General features: G+C 41.4%; 1 protein-coding gene across 3 annotated transcripts in view; it reads left to right on the top strand.

The window, feature by feature from the left end:
- clcn6 (Cl-/H+ antiporter 6) overlaps nucleotides 1-19330 on the top strand; it is a 39548-nt gene extending 20218 nt beyond the window's left edge. For 2 of the 3 annotated variants that reach the window (XM_021565635.3, XM_090202578.1), the window contains 10 exons: nucleotides 411-543; nucleotides 913-1066; nucleotides 7595-7751; nucleotides 7850-7956; nucleotides 8244-8430; nucleotides 9142-9305; nucleotides 9586-9742; nucleotides 10622-10729; nucleotides 13705-13830; nucleotides 14603-19330. In XM_021565635.3, coding sequence (XP_021421310.3) covers nucleotides 411-543; nucleotides 913-1066; nucleotides 7595-7751; nucleotides 7850-7956; nucleotides 8244-8430; nucleotides 9142-9305; nucleotides 9586-9742; nucleotides 10622-10729; nucleotides 13705-13830; nucleotides 14603-14683 — 1374 coding nt within the window. In that variant the 3' untranslated portion in view covers nucleotides 14684-19330. Of the gene's footprint in view, nucleotides 1-410; nucleotides 544-912; nucleotides 1067-2366; nucleotides 2776-7594; nucleotides 7752-7849; nucleotides 7957-8243; nucleotides 8431-9141; nucleotides 9306-9585; nucleotides 9743-10621; nucleotides 10730-13704; nucleotides 13831-14602 lie in introns of those variants that run through there. The other variant, XM_090202579.1, reaches the window with a different exon arrangement.
- The last annotated feature ends 3159 nt before the right edge of the window (nucleotides 19331-22489 follow it).

Genomic DNA, 22489 nt, shown 5'->3' with positions numbered 1-22489 from the left:
AGCTCTATCTGCAACGTACTGAACACTTCACCTTACTGAATATACCCCATTTTCAATGTTTGACCTCACTGAACATACCACAGTTTCAACATTCAATGCTTTTAATGGTGTAAATGAACCGATTCATCGGGCAGCACACACCGTCACTCCAGTGTCGGCCATTGTGTTAATATTTTAACGTTTCAATCTATGGCATAGACATCACCTCTATTCCAAAACTGTTTCCCCAGGTCTCTAGTCTAGTATACACTCAGGTCCTTCAGAAGTGGAGTTTCACATTTTGAATACGTACCACATCGGACAGACATGTATACAGTTCTGTATACATTAATGTAACTAAAGTTAGAAACATGCTCCCATTCAATGGTTTTGTTACAATGGTAAAATGTGTGATATGGCGCTTTATCTAGGTGTCCCTCAATGAAGACGTCATCAACTCTACAATCCGCCAGTTCTTCTGCCCCAACAAGACGTACAACGACATGGCCACTCTGTTCTTCAACCCTCAGGAGGTGGCCATCCACCAGCTCTTCCACCAGGACGGTGAGACAACAAGGGCTGGATCTTGGATCAGTTTAGCCTTTTAGATAATGATGAATGAGATTATGGACAAGCTCAATAATCTCTATTTAAAGTACTTCTTGGTTCCAGGACTAGGCTTAATCTGTGTTTTATTTGAACAGGGTCCCTAGTCTCTACACGTACACACCGAAATATGTTTGTGTACTCGTGATGGCTACACTTTAGTTCATCATTATACAGAACATAATGAACAACTCTGTGGCCAGCTCTGAAAAATATCTGATGTGATTGGTCAAAATACCAATTCATGGAAGAAAGATCAGCGTTGGACTGCCTGTGTAAACGCAGACTTAGTGTGTGATTTCCTGTGTTTCCTGTCTGTCTCTGTAGGTACATTCAGCCCTGTGACGCTGATTGTGTTCTTTGTGCTGTACTTTTTGTTGGCGTGCTGGACGTACGGCGTGTCGGTGCCCAGCGGCCTCTTTGTGCCCTCGCTGCTCTGTGGTGCCGCTTTTGGACGCCTGGTGGCCAACCTCCTCAAAATGTAAGACCAATTTTCTGATAAAGTTCGTAATGTTAGGCCAACGTTCTCATAATCAACTGTTCTCAGTGTTAGGCATGAGCTAATGTACACAAATTGTTAGGCTGTCATTCTTATTATAATTTTTTCCCCACGAAATGTAAACCCAACGTTCTCATAGTCAGTACTCAAATATGTAAGCCCAACTGTCTCGTAACAAAATGTCCAGGAATGGTAATGGTGTATATCAGATTCATTCATATGTACAGTACCAGTCAAAAGTTTGGACACACCTACTCATTTCAGGGTTTTTCTTAATTTTTGCTATATTCTACATTGTATAATAATAGTGAAGATATAAACTATAAAATAACACATATGGAATCAAGTCGTAACCCAAAAAATATATTTGAGATTCTTCAAAGTAGCCACCCTTTGCCTTGACAGCTTTGAACACTCTTGGCATTTTCTCAACCAGCATCATGGGGTCGTCACCTGGAATGCATTTCAATTAAGTGTGCTTTTGTTAAAAGTACATTTGTGGAATTTCTTTCCTTAATGCGTTTCAGCTAATCAGTTGTTGTAACAAGGTAGGGGTGGTACACAGAAGATAGCCCTATTTGGTAAAATACCAAGTGTATATTATGGCAAGAACAGCTCAAATAAGCAAAGAGAAATTAATATAAGACATGAAGGTCAGTCAATGTGGAAAATGTAAGAATTTTGAATGTTTCTTCAAGTGCGGTCGCAAAAATCATCAAGCGCTATCATGAAACTGCTCTCATGAGGACCGCCACAGGAAAGGAAGACCCAGAGTTACCTCTGCAAGCAGAGGATACATTAATTTGAGTTACCTGCCTCAGATTGCAGCCCAAATAAATGCTTCAGGGTTCAATAACACAGACACATCTCAACATCAACTGTTCAGAGGAGACTGCGTGAATCTGGCCTACATGGTTGAATTGCTGCATAGAAACCACTACTAAAGGACACAAATAATAAGAAGGGACTTGCTTGGGCCAAGAAATACAAGCAATGGACATTAGACTGGTGGAAATCTGTCCTTTTGGTCTGATGAGTCTAAATTAGAGATGTTTGGTTCCAATAGCCGTGTCTTTGTGAGACGCAGAGCAGATGATCTCCGCATGTGTGGTTCCCACCGTGAAGCATGGAGGAGGAGGTGTGATGGTGTAGGGGTGCTTTGCTGGTGACACTGTCTGTGATTTAAGGCACACTTAAACAGCATGGCTTCCACAGCATTCTGCAGCGATATGCCATCCCATCTGGTTTGCGCTTAGTGGGACTATCATTTGTTTTTCAACAGGACAATGACCCAACACACCTCCAGGCTGTGTAAGGGCTATTTCACCAAGAAGGAGATGGAGTGCTGCATCAGATGACCTTGCCTCTACAATCACTTGACCTCAACCCAATTGAGATGTTTTGGGATGAGTTGGACCGCAGAGTGAAGGAAAAGCAGCCAACCAGTGCTCCGCATATGTGGGAACTCCTTCAAGACTGAAAAAGCATTCCAGGTGAAGCTGGTTGAGAGAATGTCAAGAGTGTGCAAAGCTGTCTTCAAGGCAAAGGGTGGCTACTTACATTTTAATTTGTGTCACACATTTTTGGTTACTACGTGATCCCATATGTGTTCTTTCATAGTTTTGATATCTTTACTATTATTCTATCATGTAGAAAATAGTAGAAATAAACCCTTCAGAAAGTTTTCATACTCCTTGACCCACATTGTGTTTATATATATATATATATATATATATATATATATATATATATATATATATATATATACATTTTTACACACAATACCCCATAATGTTGAAGTGAAAAGGAAATACAGAAATCCAATTTACTTTAGTATTCCCACTCCTGAGTAGAAGCACCTTTTGGCGGCGATTACAGCTTTGAGTCGTCTTGGGTATGTCTGTACCAGTTTTGCACATCTGGTTTTGGGGATTTTCTTAAGCTCTAAGTTAGATGGGGAGTGGCAGTGAACAACAATCTTCAAGTCTTTCCACATATTTACAATGGGATTCAAGTCTGGGATTTATCTGGACCACTCAAGGACTTTCACATTCTTGTTCTGAAGCCATTACAGCATTGCTTTGGCTGTATGCTTTGGGTCATTGTCCTGTTGGAACATATATCTTTGCCCCAGTCTAAGGTCGTTTGCACTCTGAAGCAGGTTCTCTTCAAGGATTTGGCTGTATTTGGCTCCATTTATTGTTCCCTCTATCCTTACAAGTCTCCCAGTCCCTGCTGCTGAAAAGCATCCCCATAACATGATGCTGCCACCACAATGCTTCACGGTAGGGGTGGTGAGCTATGCCTGGTTTTCTCCAGACATAGTGCTTTACATTCAGGCTAAATCGTAACATTTTTGTCCACAGAATATTTTTGCCTCATGCTCTGTCTGTCACGTGCCTTTTTGCAAACTCCAGGCATGCTCTCATGTGCCTTTTTGCCAGACGGAAGCGACTCCTGAGAAAATCTCCCATAAAGCCCAGATTGGTAGGGGCATGCCTGGAGTTTGCTGTAGAGACTGTTGTCCTTATGACAAGTTCTCCCATCTCAGCCAAGGAACTCTGAAGTTCTGTCATTGGGTTCTTGGTCACCTCCCTAACCAAGGTCATTCTTGCCCGGTTTCTCAGTTTGGTTGAACTCTAGGCTCTAGGCATAGTCTGGGTAGTTCCATATTATTGAGACCACTGTGCACTTGGAAACTTTCAATACTGTAGAAGTTGTTTTATACCCTTTCACAGATGCCGTGCTGTGAAAAAGTATTTGCTGCTTCCTTATTTCTTTTTTTTTTGTTGCACATTTGTCACACTTAAATGTTTCAGATCATCAAACAAATTTAAATATGACACAAAGCAACTGCATTTTGTGTTTACTTGAGTTAAGTGATGGTTTTATTTTTTGGGGGTGGGAAAGCAATCCGAACTTTCATGGCCCTATGTGAAAAAGTAATTGCCCCCTAAACTTAATAACTGGTTGTGCCACCCTCAGCAATCAAGCGTTTGCGATAACTGGAAATGAGTCTTACACGTCGCTGTGGAGGAATTTTGGCTCACTCATCTTTGCAGAATTGTTTTAATTCAGCCACGTTGGAGGGTTTGAGCATGAACCACCTTTAAGGTCACGCCACAGCATCTCAATCGGATTCAAGTCCGCACTTTGACTAGGCCACTCCAAAATCTTAATTTAAAAAAAAAAGCCATTCGGAGATGGACTTGCTGGTGTGTTTTGGATCATTGTCCTGCTGCAGAACCCAAGTGTGCTTCAGCTTGAGGTCACGAACTATTGGTCGGACATTCTCCGTCAGGATTTTTTGGTAGAGAGCAGAATTCATGGTTCCATCAATCACAGCAAGTCGTTCATGTCCTGAAGCAGCCCCCGACTATGACATTACCACCACCATATTTGACTGTTGGTAGGATGTTATTTTTCTGAAATGCTGTGTTACTTTTATTCCAGATGTTACGGGGACGCACACCTTCCAAAAAGTTCAACTTTTGTCTCATCAGTCCACAGAATATTTTACCAAAAGTCTTGGGGATCATCAAGATGTTTTTTGCCAAAAGTGAGATGAGCCTTTGTTCTTTTTGGTCAGCAGTGGTTTTCGCCTTGGAACTCTGCCATGGATGCCATTTTTGCCCAGTCTCTTTCTTATGGTTGAGTCATGAACACTGACCTTAACTGAGGCAAGTGAGGCCTGCAGTTCTTTTGATGTTGGTGTGGGTGCCTTTGTGACCTCTTGGATGAGTTGTCGCTGCGCTCTTGGGGTAATTTTGGTAGGCCGGCCACTCCTAGGAAGGTTCACCACTGTTCCAAATTTTCTCAATTTGTGGATAATGGCTCTCGCAGTGGTTCGCTGGAGTACCAAAGCTTTAGAAATGGCTTTGTAACCCTTTCCAGACTGATAATGTCTATTACTTTGTTTCTCATCTGTTCCTGAATTTCTTTGGATCACTGCATGATGTCTTGCTTTTTGAGATCTTTTGGCCTACTTCACTTTGTCAGACAGGTTCTATTTAAGTGATTTCTTGATTCAACAGGTCTGGCAGTAATCAGGCCTGGGTGTGGCTAGTGAAATTGAACTCAGCTTTCCAAAAAATGTGATTAACCACAGTAAATTCATGATTTAACAAGGGGGGGCAATTACTTTGCTTTTTTTCCCTTAATAAATAAAATGATCACTTAACCCAAGTAAACACTAAATGCAGTTATCTTTGTGTAATATTAACATTTGTTTGATCTGAAACATTTAAGTGTGACAAATGTGCAAAAAAAAAAAAAATCAGGAAGGGGGCAATTACTTTTTCACAGCACTGTATATGCTTCATCACAGTTCTATCTCAGAGATCTACAGTTGAAGTTGGAAGTTTCCATACACTTAGGTTGGAGTCATTAAAACATTTTTTTTAACGGCTCCACAAATTTCTCGTGAACAAACGATAGTTTTTGCAAGTCGGTTAGTACATCTACTTTGTGCATGACACAAGTCATTTTTCCAACAATTGTTTTCAGACAGATTATTTCACTTAGCATTCACTGTATCAAAATTCCAGTGGGTCAGAAGTTTACATACACTAAGTTGACTGTGCCTTTAAACCACTTGGAAAATTCCAGAAAATTATGTTGTGGCTTTAGAAGCTTCTGATAGGCTAATTGACACCATTTGAGTCAATTGGAGGTGTACCTGTGGATGTATTTCAAGGTGCAGGAGGGACTGGTGCACTTCACAAAATAGATGGCGTCATGAGGAAGGAAAATTATATTGATATATTGAAGCAACATCTCAAGACATCAGTCAGGAAGTTAAAGCTTGGTTGTAAATGGACAATGACCCCAAGCATACTTCCAAAGTTGTGGCAAAATGGCTTAAGGACAACAAAGTCAAGGTATTGGAGTGGCCATCACAAAGCCCTGACCTCAATCCCATAGAACATTTGTGGGCAGAACTGAAAAAAAGCGTGTGAGAGCAAGGAGGCCTGAAAACCTGACTTGGTTACACCAGCTCTGTCAGGAGGAATGGGCCAAAATTCACCCAACTTATTGTGGGAAGCTTGTGGGAGGCTACCCGAAATGTTTGACCCAAGTAAAAATGTAACTAAATACTAATTGAGTGTATGTAAACGTCTGACCCGCTGGGAATGTGATGAAATAAATAAAAGCTAAAATAAATCATTCTCTCTACTATTATTCTGACATTTCACATTCTTAAAATAAAGTGGTGATCCTAACTGACCTAAGACAGGGCATTTTTACTAGGATTAAATGTCATGAATTGTAAAAAAAAACGGAGTTTAAATGTATTTGGCTAAGGTGTATGTAAACTTCCGACTTCAACTGTACAGACATTTCCTTGGATTTTATGGTATAGTTTCTGCTCTGACATGCACTGTCAGCTATGCACTGTCAAAGATGTTTCTTTCTAAGTCCTGTCCAATTTAGCCACAGGTGGACTCCCAAGTTGTAGTGACATCTCAAGGATGATCAAAGGAAATTGGATGTACCTGAGCTCAATTTGGAGTGTCATAGCAAAGGGGTCTGAATATTTATGTAAATGAGGTATTTGCAAACATTTCTAAACAAATTTTTACTGTCATTGTGGGGTATTTTGTGTAGATCCATTTTGAATTCAGGCTGTAACACATGTAACACATTCAGGCTGTAACACACGTGAAATAAGTCAAGGGGTATGAATACTTTCTGAAGGCCCTGTATATGGATCTGGTTTCTATGATTTGAAATCTGTTGGTTTGGAAATCTCCCAACTACTTTCCCAGTACCAAACTACTGTGAGATGTATGTATGCATGTATGTATGTGTAGCTGCAGTGTAACTTCCCATGGAGTTTGTATCTCTTAGAATGTGTAAAAATGCCAACAAAGCTACATTTTAAAGTTGACATATCCTCTGAGAAGGAATCTGATGATTGGGCACTTTCTCTAAGCGCTTCTCTCCCACACTCCTGAGTTTTTTCCTCTCTCTCTTTGACCCAGTTGTCCTCTGTACTCTGCTTTGTCAGACTCAGGCCTTTTGAGTTCTTGGGTTCCTGCAAGTAATGACTGCTTTCATGTGCCATGCTGAGGCCCTTGTAATGCCTGTGGGAGATTGTTAACTTAATTTTTAGCTAAGTTTCTCTTGGCATTTTGGACTGTAGGTGCCAGTTCATTGTCTCACTTCAGATAGTGTGATTTGTGAGTGTAATGCCACCTGTTGGACGATAATGCAAACTGTCTTATCAAAACAACATGATTAATATGTTGATTTACAGTTGGTTTACATAGATTTGTGGTGGTCTTAGGTATAAGAAAATAATGCCGTTTGAGCGGACAGTGCTAGCAATAAGCCTTAGAGTCTTTCCTTAGTAATCGCTATCGAACTGACCACTTTTAGGAAGTAATTTTAAAAAGTTGAGATTTCTCCCCCGTCCTTTGCTAAAACCTTTCCTAATGTTGACACTTACTGTTTCGACTGATCCTGCTTTTCCTGGTTGGTTCCTTTTTGGCTGTTCTGTTGCCACAGCAACCTGGGGATGGACATCTACTCTGGGACCTTCGCTCTGATTGGTGCAGCCGCCTTCCTGGGAGGTGTGGTCCGGATGACCATCAGCCTGACTGTCATTCTCATAGAATCGACCAATGAGATCACCTACGGCTTGCCCATTATGATAACCCTCATGGTAAAGTACACCTCATTGATTTGAACTTACATTCACAATTTAGTAGACTTGCATCAGAGTTGGTACTTACAGGATTATGTGTGTGTGCGTATGCTCAGGTGGCCAAGTGGACGGGGGATTTCTTCAATAAGGGCATCTATGACATCCACATTCATCTGAGAGGAGTGCCACTGCTGGAGTGGGAGACAGAGGTCGAGATGGACAAGTAAGAAAATAATACTACATTTCTGATAATAAAGATCAGTGGTCATTGTATCCAAACCCACTTACAACTAGCACATTTCTCTTCAGTATACATGCATATTCTGTATATATGTGGCTCTTTTCAGCCTTTAACCAACTGTGTAATCTGTTGATGGGTTTAAAAAAAAGCATACATAAAAAAAGCTTTTCCTTTTTACTTGAAAATAGGTTACCTTTTTTGAATGATTGAATTGGAATTTTACTTCCTGAATTGACTGACCCTAACCCTGGTACATGTTTGTCCCCCAGACTGACGGCCAGTGACATCATGGAGCCCAACCTGACGTACGTGTACCCCCATACGCGCATCCAGTCCCTGGTGAGCATCCTGCGCACCACCGTCTACCATGCCTTCCCCGTGGTCACCGAGAACAGGGACAACGAACGGGAGTTCATGAAGGGCAACATCCTCATCAGCAACAACATCCGCTTCAAGGTAGGAGCCAGGGCAACGTGCAGATGGAAATTGCATGAATAGAACTGACATGATCCTTTATTCTACATGTCAGAGATGTTTGTTCTACTGAACCTATTTCTATCTTAACATTTCACTATGTTGTGTCCTGGGGTGTATGCATTAGTTGTAGATCGTAGCAAAACGTTTTGCCTGGTTACTCTAGGACCCGAAAATATGCAAACATAACGAAACTGGGAGGGACCTACCTGGTTTTATCCAATAGAAACTCTTGTTTTCATTACAAAACGTTTTCCATTTGGATCCTCAGGCCAAACGTTTTGCTACAGTCTGTGACAAATGAATACACCTCTGCTGAAGGTGCCCTTGCCATACCACAAACTGCCACCAGGAGTAATCAGAACCCTGTTCTACTGTATAATGCATAGGTTGGGGCTACCGATAAAGGCCACTTAGTTTGGCCGTGTTTCCAATAATTGTAAAATGTTGTTTATCCTTCCTTGCTCCCCTCCTTCTAGTATTGTTACTGTAAAGCCCTTTGTGACATGTTAATAAAAAGTCTAGTCACATCTATTTATGTGTTAGGGCAGTGTCAGTAATTACATTAGGGAATGTAGGGAACAGTGATGCACAGACGGTCTTTTACTGTAAAATGATTTCCATTTATATGAACAGGAAGGTGTGTCTGTGGAGCATGTGTAACCCTGCCTTCTCCGCCAACAACCTCCTCAGAAAGCAAGCGTGCTGACGAGGGCCGGGGAGCAGCGGCGGCGCTGCCAGTCCATGAAGTCATACCCGTCCAGTGAGCTGCGCAACGTGTGTGACGACCAGCTGGTGGCCGTGGTGCCTGCTATGGAGGAGGGCCAGGACATGCTGCAGCAGATGCTGGAGAGGAGGTAAGCCTCACACATACATACATACGCACACCTTCATTCTCACACCTGACTTGACCCCATCCCATTTTTTACAACACCAACCATGTAACCATCCTATCCCCTGTAACTTTGACTTGGGTCAAATTGAGATTTTTTAAAAATCCATCATTCTTCTGAAATGAACTATTAATAAACTTTGCACACGTTGTAATCGATGGAGACACTGTAATGAGTCAGTCCGGTGTTTCTATTTGGAGAAAGTGCTGTTCTAACGTTTCTATGGCTGTGTGTATGTTTGTAGACATGCACCCTACCCTAACCTGTACCCAGACCAGTCCCCTAGCGAGGAGTGGACCATGGAGGAGCGCTTCCGACCTCTGACCTTTCACGGCATCATCCTGCGCTCTCAGCTGGTCAACCTGCTCATCCGCGGCGTCTGCTACGCAGAGAACCAGTCGGTCAGTGGCCCAACTCCCAACCCACAGGGTCGTAATCATTAGTGTTTGGGGGGAAATATTGATACAGGAGAGTATTGCAATATTATTTTTGCATTCGATTCTCTGACTCAAAGTATTAATTACATTTTTGTTAGCTGGTGCTAATCGGCTCTACCTGTGCCAAAACTCCAGTATTTCTCATCCTATGGTTTGTTATCCATCGGCCATTTTATTTCTGACTTATTAAAACTTGTTTTCTCATGCCTCTGTAGTGGCATGTAGTAAGACCTGCAGTGAGCCAGTTTTTTGAACATCGAATCACAATAAAATTGCAGTATCAAATCACAATACATATAGAATTGTGGTACATAAAGAATCGCACTTAAGTATTGTGGAAATATTATATCGTGATGTCCCCTGGCAATTCCTAGTATGAGGTATGTCAGTGGCATGTCATTTTCCTTTTTGAATGGTATTCAATGTGAAAAACATAAGCACAAGGGTCTTGAGCGCAAAAACGTAATAAATTAATCCTCAAATGCAAAAATGATTTTATATGTATCTTAAATGACCGGATTTTCACTAATGTTATGATATAATCGTCAAGCCCAATCAAAAGATTAGGGGAAAGGACCCGGAAGTATGACGTAGGACGATGTCACTTGCACATCGTATTCATTAGGCAACAAATTGAATAAAACGTACTGAAACATGAAGGAACCACATGAACTCTCGTTTTTGTTCTCTGTTGCGAAACGTTTTGCTACGTTTTGCCACTGTGTGCTGTGCACTAATGAATAAGACCCAGGAGTTAGTCAGTGTGTGTGTGTAGTGTTTCTACACATGTTCTCGTGTGTGTATGTCTGTGCGCCTTTTATTTGTCTGTCTGTGTCCACATAGAGTGCCACGCAGCCGAGACTGTCGTATGCTGAGATGACGGAGGACTACCCCCGTTTCCCAGACATCCATGACCTAGACTTGGCCCTTCTCAATCCCCGCATGATAGTGGTACGACCCAGTCCATCACACATCTACAGCTACTGCTGCACTTACAATCGGGGCTCTAAATTAAACATTTTCATTGGTAGCACTGGTGCTCCCAACTTTAAAAAGTTAGGAACATAACATTTATGAGCAGCAGAAAATACGATTTAAAAAAAAGTAGATTGAGATACAGTACATTCGGAAAGTATTCAGACCCCTTGACTTTTTCCACATTTTGTTACGTTACAGCCTTATTCTAAAATGTATTAAATATTTCCCTTATCAATCTACACACAATACCCCATACCTGTAAAAACAGGTTTTTGCAAATGTATTAAAAAAAAAACAGAAGTATCACATTTCCATAAGTATTCAGACCCTTTACTCAATACCTTGTTGAAGAACATTTGGCAGTGATTACAGCCTCGAGTCTTCTCAGGTATGATGCTACAAGCTTGGAACACCAGTAATTGGGGAGTTTTTCCCCCATTCTCTGCAGATCCTCTCAAGCTCTATCAGGTTGGATGGGGAGCGTTGCTGAACAGTTATTTTTCGGTTTCTCCAGAGATGTTTGATTGGGTTCAACTCCAGGCTCTGGCTGGGCCAATCAGGGACATTCAGAGACTTGTCCCGAAGCCACTCCTGGCTTGTCTTGGCTGTGTGTTTAGGGTCATTGTCCTGTTGGACAGTCTGAGGTCCTGAGCGCTCTGGAGCAGGTTTTCATCAAGGATCTCTCTGTACTTTGCTCCTTTCATCTTTCCCTCGACCCTGACTAGTCTCCCAGTCCCTGCCGCTGAAAGACATCCCCACAGCATGACGCTGCCACCACCCTGCTTCACCGTAGGGATGGTAATGGCCGGATAATGAGCGGTGCCTGGTTTCCTCCAGATGAGATTCTTGGCATTCAGGCCAAAGAGTTCAATCTTAGTTTCATCATACCAGAGAATCTTGTTTCTCATGGTCAGAGTCCTTTAGGTGCCTTTTGACAAATTCCAAACTGGTTTTCACATGCCTTTTTACTGAGCAGTGGCTTCCGTCATGCCGCAGTTTGTAGTGTAAAAATTATCATAATTTTTGGGGGGTCCCGTGACCATTCTCTTCGCCAAAATTCAGTTCATGGCTGAATCTACAAGTTTTTATTTTTTTTTACGTAACATGTAAAAAGTGTTGGTTTCATGAGCTGAAATACAAGATCCCAGAAATGTTCCATGCGCACAAAAAGCTTATTTCTCTCAAATTGTGCCAAATTAGTTTGCATCCCTGTTAGTGAGCATTTATCCTTTGCCAAAATAATCCATCCACCTAACAGGTGTGGCACATCAAGAAGCTGATTTGAACAGCATGGTCATTACACAGCTGCACCTTGTGCTGGCGACAATAAAAGGCCACTCTAAAATGTGCAGTTTTGTGACAACATAATGTCCCAGATGTCTCATGTTTTGAGATATGCAGTTGGCATGCTGACTGCAGGAATGTCCACCAGAGCTGTTGCCAGATCATTTAATGTTAATTTCTCTACCATAAGCTGCCTCCAACGTTGTTTTAGAGAATTTGGCAGTACGTCCAACTGGTCTCACAACCGCAGACTACGTGTAACCACGCCAGCCCAGGACCTCCACATTCACCTGTGGGATCGTCTTAGACCAGCTACCTAGACAGCTGATGAAACTGGGTTTGCACAACCAAATAATTTATGTACAAACTGTCAGAAACCTTCTCTGGGAAGCTTATCTGGGTGCTCGTCCTCACCAGGGTCTTGACTTGACTGCAGTTCGCCATCGTAGCCAACTTCAGTTGGAAAATGCTTGCCTTCGATGGCCACTGGCATGCTGGAGAAGTATGCTCTCCACAGATGAATCCCAGTTTCAACTGTACCAGGCAGATGGCAGACAGCGTGTATGGCGTTGTGTTGGCGAACAGTTTGTTGCTGATAACGTTGTGAACAACGTAGTGGAAACGCGTTCTCTGGAGTGATGAATCATGCTTCATCATCTGGTGGATGCCAGGAGAACGCTACCTGCCCCAATGCATAGTACCAACTGTAAAGTTTGGTGGATGCCCCTTAGTTCCAGTGAAGGGAAATCTTAACTCTACAGCATACAATGACATTCTAGATAATTCTGTGCTTCCAACTTTGTGGCAACAGTTTGGGAAAGGCCCTTTCCTGTTTCAGCATGACAATGCCCCCGTGCAGAAATGGTTTGTCGAGATCGGTGTGGAAGAACTTGACTGGCCTGCACAGAGCCTTGACCTCAACACCCTCAAACTTTGAGGCTGAATTGGAACAACGACTGCAAGCCAGGTCTAATCGCTCATCATCAGTACCCGACCTCACTAATGCTCTTGTGGCTGAATGGAAGCAAGTCCCTGCAGCAATGTTATAACATCTAGTGGAAAGCCTTCCCAGAAGAGTGGAGGCTGTTACAGCAGCAAAGGGGGGGACCAACTCCATATCAATGCAGATGATTTTGGAATGAGATGTTCCACGGGCAGGTGTCCACATACTTTTGACCATGTAGTATATCTGTGACCAACCGATGCATCTCTGTATTCCCAGCCATGTGAAATCCATAGATTATGGCCTAAAGAATGTATTTAAATTGACTGATTTCCTTTTATGAACTTTAACTCAGTAAAGTCTTTGAAATTGTTGGGTTTTATATTTTTGTTCAGTGTAGTTTCATACCCCTAGCCTATATGAAATATAGCTACTTCTGAAGCACATGTTGTGCTATAGAAACGAATATGTAACCCTGTAAATACATTTATTAAAAAATATATATATAATATTGATAGAAATACATGTCATTGAAATTAGAGTAATTGTGGAATATTAGGTTTCTACGCATTGCATTAAATTGTACACCGTTTCTTTAAGAGCGTCACGTTTGTGCTTTGTCACCTAAAAGGAAAACATTTCCTCAAGTGTTGAGGCTTTTTGTTGTTACTACCTGGTTACATGTTTGTGATAGTAAGTGATCATCTTCTTTCCCTTTCAGGACGTCACCCCGTACATGAACCCTTCCCCCTACACAGTGTCCCCAAACACACATGTGTCCCAAGTGTTTAACCTGTTCAGGACCATGGGCCTTCGACACCTGCCTGTGGTCAACGCAGTAGGAGAGGTGAGTTGCACCGCAAGGGGTTAAAATTCCCACTCCTTAACTTCCTGTTTCCTCTCTGTGGCCTGGGTCATATTCAGTAGGGCAGTGTTTCTAAATTCCTGGTCCTTTGTTTTTGACCTAGTACCACCCACCTGATTCTACTAATCAACTCCTTAAACTTTTGATTAGTGGAATCAGGTGTGTTGTGCTCTGGCCAAAAACAAATGTGCAGCCCTTTGGGTCCCCGGGACCAGAATAAATAAAAAATCACTGCATTAGGGCACACCATTTCAAAATGGTTTGCAACGGAAATGGAAAATAAGCATTTCTTATTGGACATGTTCAGGTAGTCCCTCCCTGTTTCAGTCAGTTTTCTTAGGATTGATGGCTTATCAATACAACCCAGATGAGGAATTATATTAACTGACACACCAAGCTGTGTTGGCCAGTATAGCCTTAATGCTTATTAATGGTGACATTTTAATAACATAAAAAGTGGCCTTGTCAAAATACACATTTTATGTACTTAATGTAGTACGTATTAAAGGTCCATATTGTTACATTCTAAACCTGCATGAATAATCAACACTCAGCTTCAAGGGACTAACACCACTTTTTAAAAAAAGAAAGAATTGTTGTCAAACTGTCTAAGATATTTGCTTTTGCTTAGAAGCACTACGCAGAGGAATAGCTCAGTAGCTAACTACTGTAGCTAATTAATTATTTTTGAGTCTTTCTAGAGTGGAGGAAGCAGTCTGCTCCATGATGTCGCTCCCTGTACCTTCTCTTTCAGATTGTGGGAATAATCACACGACACAATTTAACCCACGAGTTCCTCTTGGGGAAACTCAGACAGCATTACATCACCATTTGAGCTCCAGAGTCCAGTCTTTAAAGCCGTCAAGAGTCGCCCAGGTCTTGCAATCCCCCCTTCAACTGGACCTGTACCATACTTTTCCATGTCTTATCCATTCCCCCACACTCTGTACGACACGATGGGCACACACCTCTGTAACGAGAGGTTAAAGGATTACTTTTCTCTGCTCCGGAGCCTCTACAGCCCAAGACATCCCCCCTGTAATCCCAAGTGTCCACGCTTTACCAACAGACCGACTTTCTCATCTTTATCACTGTAACACTCCTGTTTTGACTTCTGACTGTACATTTGAATTTTATGTTCTCTGTGTATTTAAATGTATTATACTATATATTTGCGAAAAGAACATTTCACTGTGCCGCCAGTGGTTTCGATCAAAGTAGGTTTTTCCTGCAGTGTTATCAAGATGTCACATTGCGGACTATTTCTAACCTAGGCATATGTGTGGAGCTGCATTAACACACAAATACACAATTGCACTCGCATATGTTAAGCTTAACAGAGGACAGTTCATCTCACAAATATTCAGGCAGCAATGTTATGGGTGTGTTTCTAAAGGACAGAGGAAGATGGAAGAAGATGGAAGAATATGGTGTATGTCAAGACTGGATAGAATCGACCAAGGTTTTTTAGTTTTAATTTTGAGTTAGAGGGTGTGGGACCAAGAAAGGTCCAGCATATTTTCTAGACAGAAAAGGGTGGACATTTGTTTGTCAGTATTAAGTACCTCTGTAAAATCTTTGTGGAAATGTTGCCGTTGTTCACCTTGTAGATTCACATTGCAGGGAACCAATAATGTGGTGACTTTCTGGCTAGTTTCCCCATCCATGTAGGTTGGGTTGGTAGTACTTTAAAGGTAGAATACGCAATATGACATTATCACACAACTCAAGAGATGGTGTAATGGTGCTTTCAAGACTGGGAACTCAGGGAAAAACAAGGTCAAATCAGGACGTCAGTGATCTTCAGGTCGGAAAGTCGAGGCTCTAGAAAGAGGCCCGAGTTCCCCACTTGGATGACCGTTCAAAACGAATTTTCCTTGTTCCCAGTTGTCTTGTACTCACTGAAGTCGAAAGTCAGAGATTTTCGAGTTCCCAGTTGTTTTGAACGCAGCATAAATTGGGATAAGCCAGTAATGTCTGTGCTAAGTTGATGTGTGTAAGTAGGGCGTTTGCCCACTGTCTATTAGGGGTGTAATGGTTCACCAAACCCACGCTTCAGTACATATTGCGGTTTTGGGGTCATGGTTCGGCTCGGTATAACAGGAAAATGAAATGCCATTCACAATCTTCCTGGCATTGTCGGTTGTGACAGGATTGTTATGTTGAGTCTCAAGTTTCCACTCTGATGCTGTGTTTGTAACCATGTGGGAGGTGGGAATTTACCAGTTTAAGTCCATAAATAAATATCAGTTGGCTGCATTCATGTGATTGGATCTCGTTGAGAAACGCTGATTGACTAATGGCCAACAAGCTGCGTCAATCATAAACTAAAAGTACAGCTATCATGCGTGTAAACAAATTATAGTTTCAAAACCTCAGTAATAGATGCTGTAATGGTGTTTTTTTTTTATGAATGTTTTGTTGAATTTAACTGCCAAAGATTCTCTTAAGTGGCCATTTCCGTCATAGGTGACTACGGAGGTCACCATCCATGTGCGAGAAGTGGTTGTTCAGGATGATCGACAAATTTCCCACAAGTAATTCATTACCAGTTAGAGGGCCGTTCAAGTGGATTTTTCCCAGTAGTATGTGGTAAATTCCCACTTGGTAACAAATGCACCATGACTCTGCCTCCATCAGTGCCAGATGCACACTTGTAGCTCTCGTAAAGGGGCCGTGTCTGTAGCACAGTACATTTCCCACTCCAGGGTAAGGTGATGGGCTGTCACAATTAAGTGCAACAAAACGTTGGCTTTGGCCTGCTTATATAGAGCGGGTATGACCTGTTTACTGAAACGGGTGCAAGAGGGAAGTTCGTAACATGGCTCGATCACTTTCACGAGGTGCTGAAACCCGCTCTTCTCAACTACTGAGAATGGGTGCATATCCGTGGCTATAAACCAAAGACGGTTAAAAAAATATATACACTTAGCCTACCTATCACTCTTGTAATTTATTTGTCCCTGTCAGATTTAGCTGCTTGAATTTAGAGGGGAGACATTGTTTCTTTGTGTTTCTGTCTTGCGCCGGTATACTGGAGTGAATTCGGTGTAAATGTGCCAACATATTTGAGGTGTTGGCAGCTGCATAGGTGACATTGTTATCCACAACTCTCTATCCATTGCGGTTGTAATTTACTGGGTGGAAACCAAAATGTTCTCAAACTTGAGATCTAAATGATGGAGGATCCTCTAATTCTGGTTTGTTGACCCCACCACTTGCCATTATGTAGAACAAATGATTTGCTGTGCCTCACAAAATTTTGAAATGCTCAAAAATAAGATTACAATTAATTACAATGTGCACATAGACTCTACTTGTTATAATGGAATAGCCTGAAATGTTTTTTCAGATCAGATTTACTCGAGGCGTAGGCCTACAATGCAGCATAGGCATAGCCTATAGGCCTAGTGTTTTTATGTTGTAAATAAAAACGTTTTAACGTATTTTAATTTGGTTTCACAGTGTGGACGGTTTGGTACAAATACATGTACGGTTACACCCTTGCTGTGTATGGTGATGTTATATTGCAGAGTCTACCTTTTTAACATGTGCTTAAACATGATGATGAGGCCAGTGCAGCTTTTTTATAAATAGTAAAGATTGATGTAAAGGGAATCAATTATGACAAACCATGATGGCACATAAAGTGCCTTCAGAAAGTATTCACACCGCTTGACTTTTTCCATACTCTGTTGTGTTACAGCCTGAAATGTCTTGAGTCAATAACTACATCAGCTAGCCTAAATCAGTTCAGGAGTATCTATTGGTAGCTGGGTAAAAAGCAGATGTTGAATATCCCTTTAAGCATGGTGAAGTTATTAATTACACTTTGGACACCCAGTCACTACAAAGATTCAGGCGTCTTTCCTATCTCAGTTGCCGGAGAGGAAGGAAACCGCTCAGGGATTTCACCATGAGGCCAATGGTGACTTTAAAACCGTAGCAGAGTGTAATGGATGTGACAGGAGATCTGAGGAAGGATCATAAACATTGTAGTTACTCCACTATACTAACCTAAATGACAGAGTGAAAAGAAGGAAACCTGTACAGAACAAGGCACTTAAGTAAAACTGCAAAAAAATGTGGCAAAGAAGTTAACGCTTTGTATTTCAGGACAACACATTACTGAGTACCACTCTTCATAGTGGAGGCTGCATTATGTTATGGGTATGCTTGTCATCGGCAAAGACCCCCCAAAAGATTTGCACAGGCAAAATCTAATACAAGACTTGAAAAGGGCGTTCTAGCAATTATCAACAACCTGCTTCAGAGCATAAAGAATTTTAAAAAAGAATAATGTGCAAATATTGTAAATCCAGGTGTGCACAGCTCCGAGACTTACTGAGAAAGACTCACCGCTGTAATCCCTGCCATTGCTGATTCTAACATGTATTGACTCAGGGGTGTGAATACTTATGTAAATTAGGTTTTTGTACTTCATTTGCAAAAATGGATGGGGTATTGTGTCTGAAGGGATTTGTTTTTTTGAATAAATTTGGAATTCAGGCTGTAACACAACAAAATGTGAAATAAGTTAAGGGGTCTGAATACTTTCCACATTTGTTACGTTACAGCCTTATTCTAAAATGGATCTAAAAAATAAAATCCTCACTACCCCATACATTTTTGCTAATTTATTTAAAAAAAGAAACCGATACCTTATTTATAGAAGTATTCTCAACCCTTTGGTATGAGATCACAAGTGCGTCATTATGGGGTATTGTGTTTAGATTGATGATGGAAAAATTATTTTTCATCCATTTTAGAATAAGGCTAACGTAACAAAATGTGGAAAAAGTCAAGGGGTCTGAATACTTTCCGAATGGACTGTATACACTAAGCATTCCTTGTTATGTTTGTGTCACGTTTTTTGCCTTGTTTTATTTAAGAGTTTTTATTTTTATGAAATGTTATTTGTATGATTTGCTACATGTACTATAAAGGATAAAATGATAAGCTGTTACATTTGGTCTAGAACAAGATAAATAGTTGTTACTTTGGGGGGGTATTTGTTTGTAGAATTGCCATAGCGTGGGTTGCAAAATGTAAGGGTATCTTTCCCAAAATTCTCAGGTTTCAGGAATCGTCAAACCAGGATTTCTGGAAAACGGTGGAATTTTGGGTAAGTCAACATCCACACTAAATGTGTCTCTGCAGATGACATGCATCAGATTAAGTTGTATGGAAAATGGACAAGTGGTAAATGTGCTATGCTTAGCCATTGTCAGGACCAGAGGGACCGGTTTCCCCCACCCCCTCCAAATAACATTATGGACACACCAGTGTTTAGTAAATCTGCTGTGGAGGTTTAGGCATTGCTCTGAGCTTGGTGATACGTTTGTGGAAGCTTGACATACCGTATGTAGAAAAGCAAGCCCATGGCAAACAACATAGGTCCCTGGGAAAGAGAAAACAGAAACCTCTGTCTTGTGCCTTGACATTGCTCTTCAAAATAAAGATCCCTTTGTTTTGTAAATCATTCAGATGTATCCATCCTATTTTTTTTAAATAACTAACACTTTAAAATGTTTTAGAATATATAATACAAAGGTGTTGTTATTTTCACTTATTCTATACATACAATATATTCTCATATTGTACGACTTAAACTTTCCAATGCTTGAGTAGTCCAGAACGACTTAAGATTCCCTGTTGCCTGGTACTAAAATGAGGGCATGCATGCTCAGGCTGGCTGTGTAAGGCAGTAAGGTGTCCTGGTGTGCCGGATACAGGGGCATTCCACGAGGTCCCGGTCCGAGTTTTCCACATTTGACTGGCTCTGGGAACCTGGCCCACACTTATAAACTACCAATCAGGCCAATCTTCCCCCACAGTGGAAAAATCCATTGGCCATCAGACCTGTGCTTATCACTGGGATCACAGTCACTGACAAGCCCTGGAATCTATCTGGAGTTCCATAAGGGTCAGTTGCGGCGCCACTTAAAGTTTTCAAGCGATGGTGACACACTGTTAAGAGAAAAGTCTCCAGGCGCATCATTTGTGTTTTAATTAGTTGCTGCACAGCTCAGCTGCTCCTGTATGTTGCACCTTCTCTCAATGGGTCACTGCCATCTTTGGTAATACATTGTGTGCAGCATTTTTAAAAATGATTTATGAATTAATCACATTCTTTATGTCGGGGTGAAAGGTTATTTTTGTCTTCATGTACCGAAGTGGCTGTTATACAGATTTGTACTATTTCCTGGTGTTGTCTCATACTGTAGCCACCTCAGTGCTTTCTCGAACGATCATTGTAGGCTATAGGGCAGGGATACTCAACTAGATTCAGCTGCGGGACCTTTTGTTTTCTTGAGAGAGGGTGGTCAGGGGGCCGGAACATAATTACAAATCATTTGTAGACTGCAAATTGACTGCAAGAAACCCAAACATATATAATATTTGACTAAAACATAATATTTTCAAACCTTGCTTACATTTGTATATGATGGAAATACTTGAACATATTTCCCAAATTAAAATCACTTGAAGCTGATTTCCTAGTGTTTAATGTCCAACAATGAAAATTCTACCAAAAAACCTAGGGTGCCAAATTAAACCGCAGGCTGCCAGTTGAGGAACCCTGCTACAGGGAGACCCTTAAGTCACCAATGGTTCGTTTTTAGAATATCGCAGAGTTGTGGCACATACAAAATATTGAAATTAATTATGACATTTCACAGACCAGGTCATCTCAGTACAGCTTTGTTTGGTGTGGCTCAGTAGTGTGAAAAGCCTTTTTTTGTGGTAGGTATTCACCATATTGCTCTCCTTTACTCTGTGTTCTTAGGCCAGCATAAGATATGAGAGCAACCTCATTGAGATGTATCTCATGTCTGAAGGCACTGCAGACTCCTTGGAGGAATGCCCTACTGTAAATTACAGAGTATTAGGATCTTATTAGCTCACTTCACCGCTGCCTAGAAAGGTGTTTTAGGATGTAAAGAGGGCCTTCTGCACCGAGTCTATGGGGAAGAAGAGGTAGACAAATACTCTGGAAGTGTGGAGGCAGCCGCAACACGGGCTACTAGTTTTAATGTGTTTCGAAGTCTGGAGACTTGGGAAATGTTGAGTATAGGTGGTGGCCTTCAATAGGTTAGATTCTGCATGGCTGTAGATCAAGTATTGATATTTTTTATTTGTTTACATATTTATTGTGACTAGTCTAAAACACTTGCTGACCTACAAACAAACATACTACTGTATAAACATCAATGCAGTCATTTCTGCAAAAATTGTCCCTATACTGTAGTTCCAAAGACTTAGATGTATGTCAAATTGAGCAGAGTGACTGATTTATCTATGATTTATCCCATAACTTTATTCATGTGAGGTGAATTGATGTCAGAGTTCTATCCTGTGAAACTCATGGTCATCATATCCCAATAGAAAGAGAACCTATACAAAGTATGTAATAACAAAAGTACTGCCAGTGGCAATGTGATATTAGAACAATACACATCATTCAAGTCAGATTTATAACAACTTGAGCTAGCAGTTAGCCAGCATCCTAAACTGTTATCTTTGAGCTGATACAATTAAAGAACGTAGACAAATGTGTTCAATATACTTCCTGTAAAGGATTGTACTGACATAGATGGTATAGATCCATGTTTCCAAACCTTGGTCCTCGAGTACCCGGAACAGTACACATTTGTGTTGTAACCTTGGACAAGCACACCTGGTTCAACTTGTCAACTAATCATCAAGCCCTCAATGAGTTGAATGAGGTGTGTTAGTTATGAGCAACAATGAAACTGTGTATTGTTGGGGTTACTCGAGGACCAGGGTTGAGAAAGTGATCGGTAAGCTGCTCAGATAGCTGATGCTTAAAGTTAGAGGGAAATACGTCTCCAACTTACGCAATATTTTTTTTTGCAATTCGTTCCAGTTATTGGCAGCAGAGAACTGGAAGGAAAGGCAGCCAAAATAGGTGTTGGCTTTGGGGATGACCAGTGAGAGATACCTGCTGAAGCGTATGCTACGGGAGGGTGTTATGGTGACCGGTGAGCTGAGATAAGGTGGAGCTTTACCTAGCAAAGACTTACAGATGACCTGGAGCCAGTGGGTCTGGCGACGAATATGTAGCGAGGGCCAGCCGGCAAGAGCATACAGGTCACAGTTGTGGGTGTTATTGGGCTTTGGTGACAAAACGGATGGCACTGTGATAGACTGCATCCAGTTGGCTGAGTAGAGTGTTGGAGGCTATTTTGTAAATGACATCGCCGAAGTCAAGGATCGGTAGGATAGTCCGTTTTACAAGGGTTTGTTTGGCAGCATGAATGAAGGAACCTTTGTTGCGAAATGGGAAGCCGATTCTAGATTTCATTTTGGATTGGAGGTACTTAATGAGTCTGGAAGGAGAGTTTACAGTCTAGCCAGACACATAGAATATGTGGACAACTACAAATACCTAAGTCGGAACCATCCAGAGTAGTGATGCTTGTCGGGTGGGCGGGTGCGGGCAGCAATCGGTTGAATAGCATGCATTTAGTTTTACTAGCGTTTAAGAGCAGTTGAAGGCCACGGAAGGATTGTGTGGCATTGAAGCTCGTTTGCAGGTTTGTTAACAGTGTCCAAAGAAGGGCCAGATGTATACAGAATGGTGTCGTCTGTGTAGAGGTGGATCAGAGAATCAAAA

This window comes from Oncorhynchus mykiss, chromosome 16 (genome assembly GCF_057628025.1).
Source record: "Oncorhynchus mykiss isolate SJ-2025 chromosome 16, ASM5762802v1, whole genome shotgun sequence".
Lineage (NCBI taxonomy): Eukaryota > Metazoa > Chordata > Actinopteri > Salmoniformes > Salmonidae > Oncorhynchus > Oncorhynchus mykiss.
Note: the sequence above shows the minus strand (reverse complement) of the source record. Positions and strands in the feature narration are given on the sequence as shown.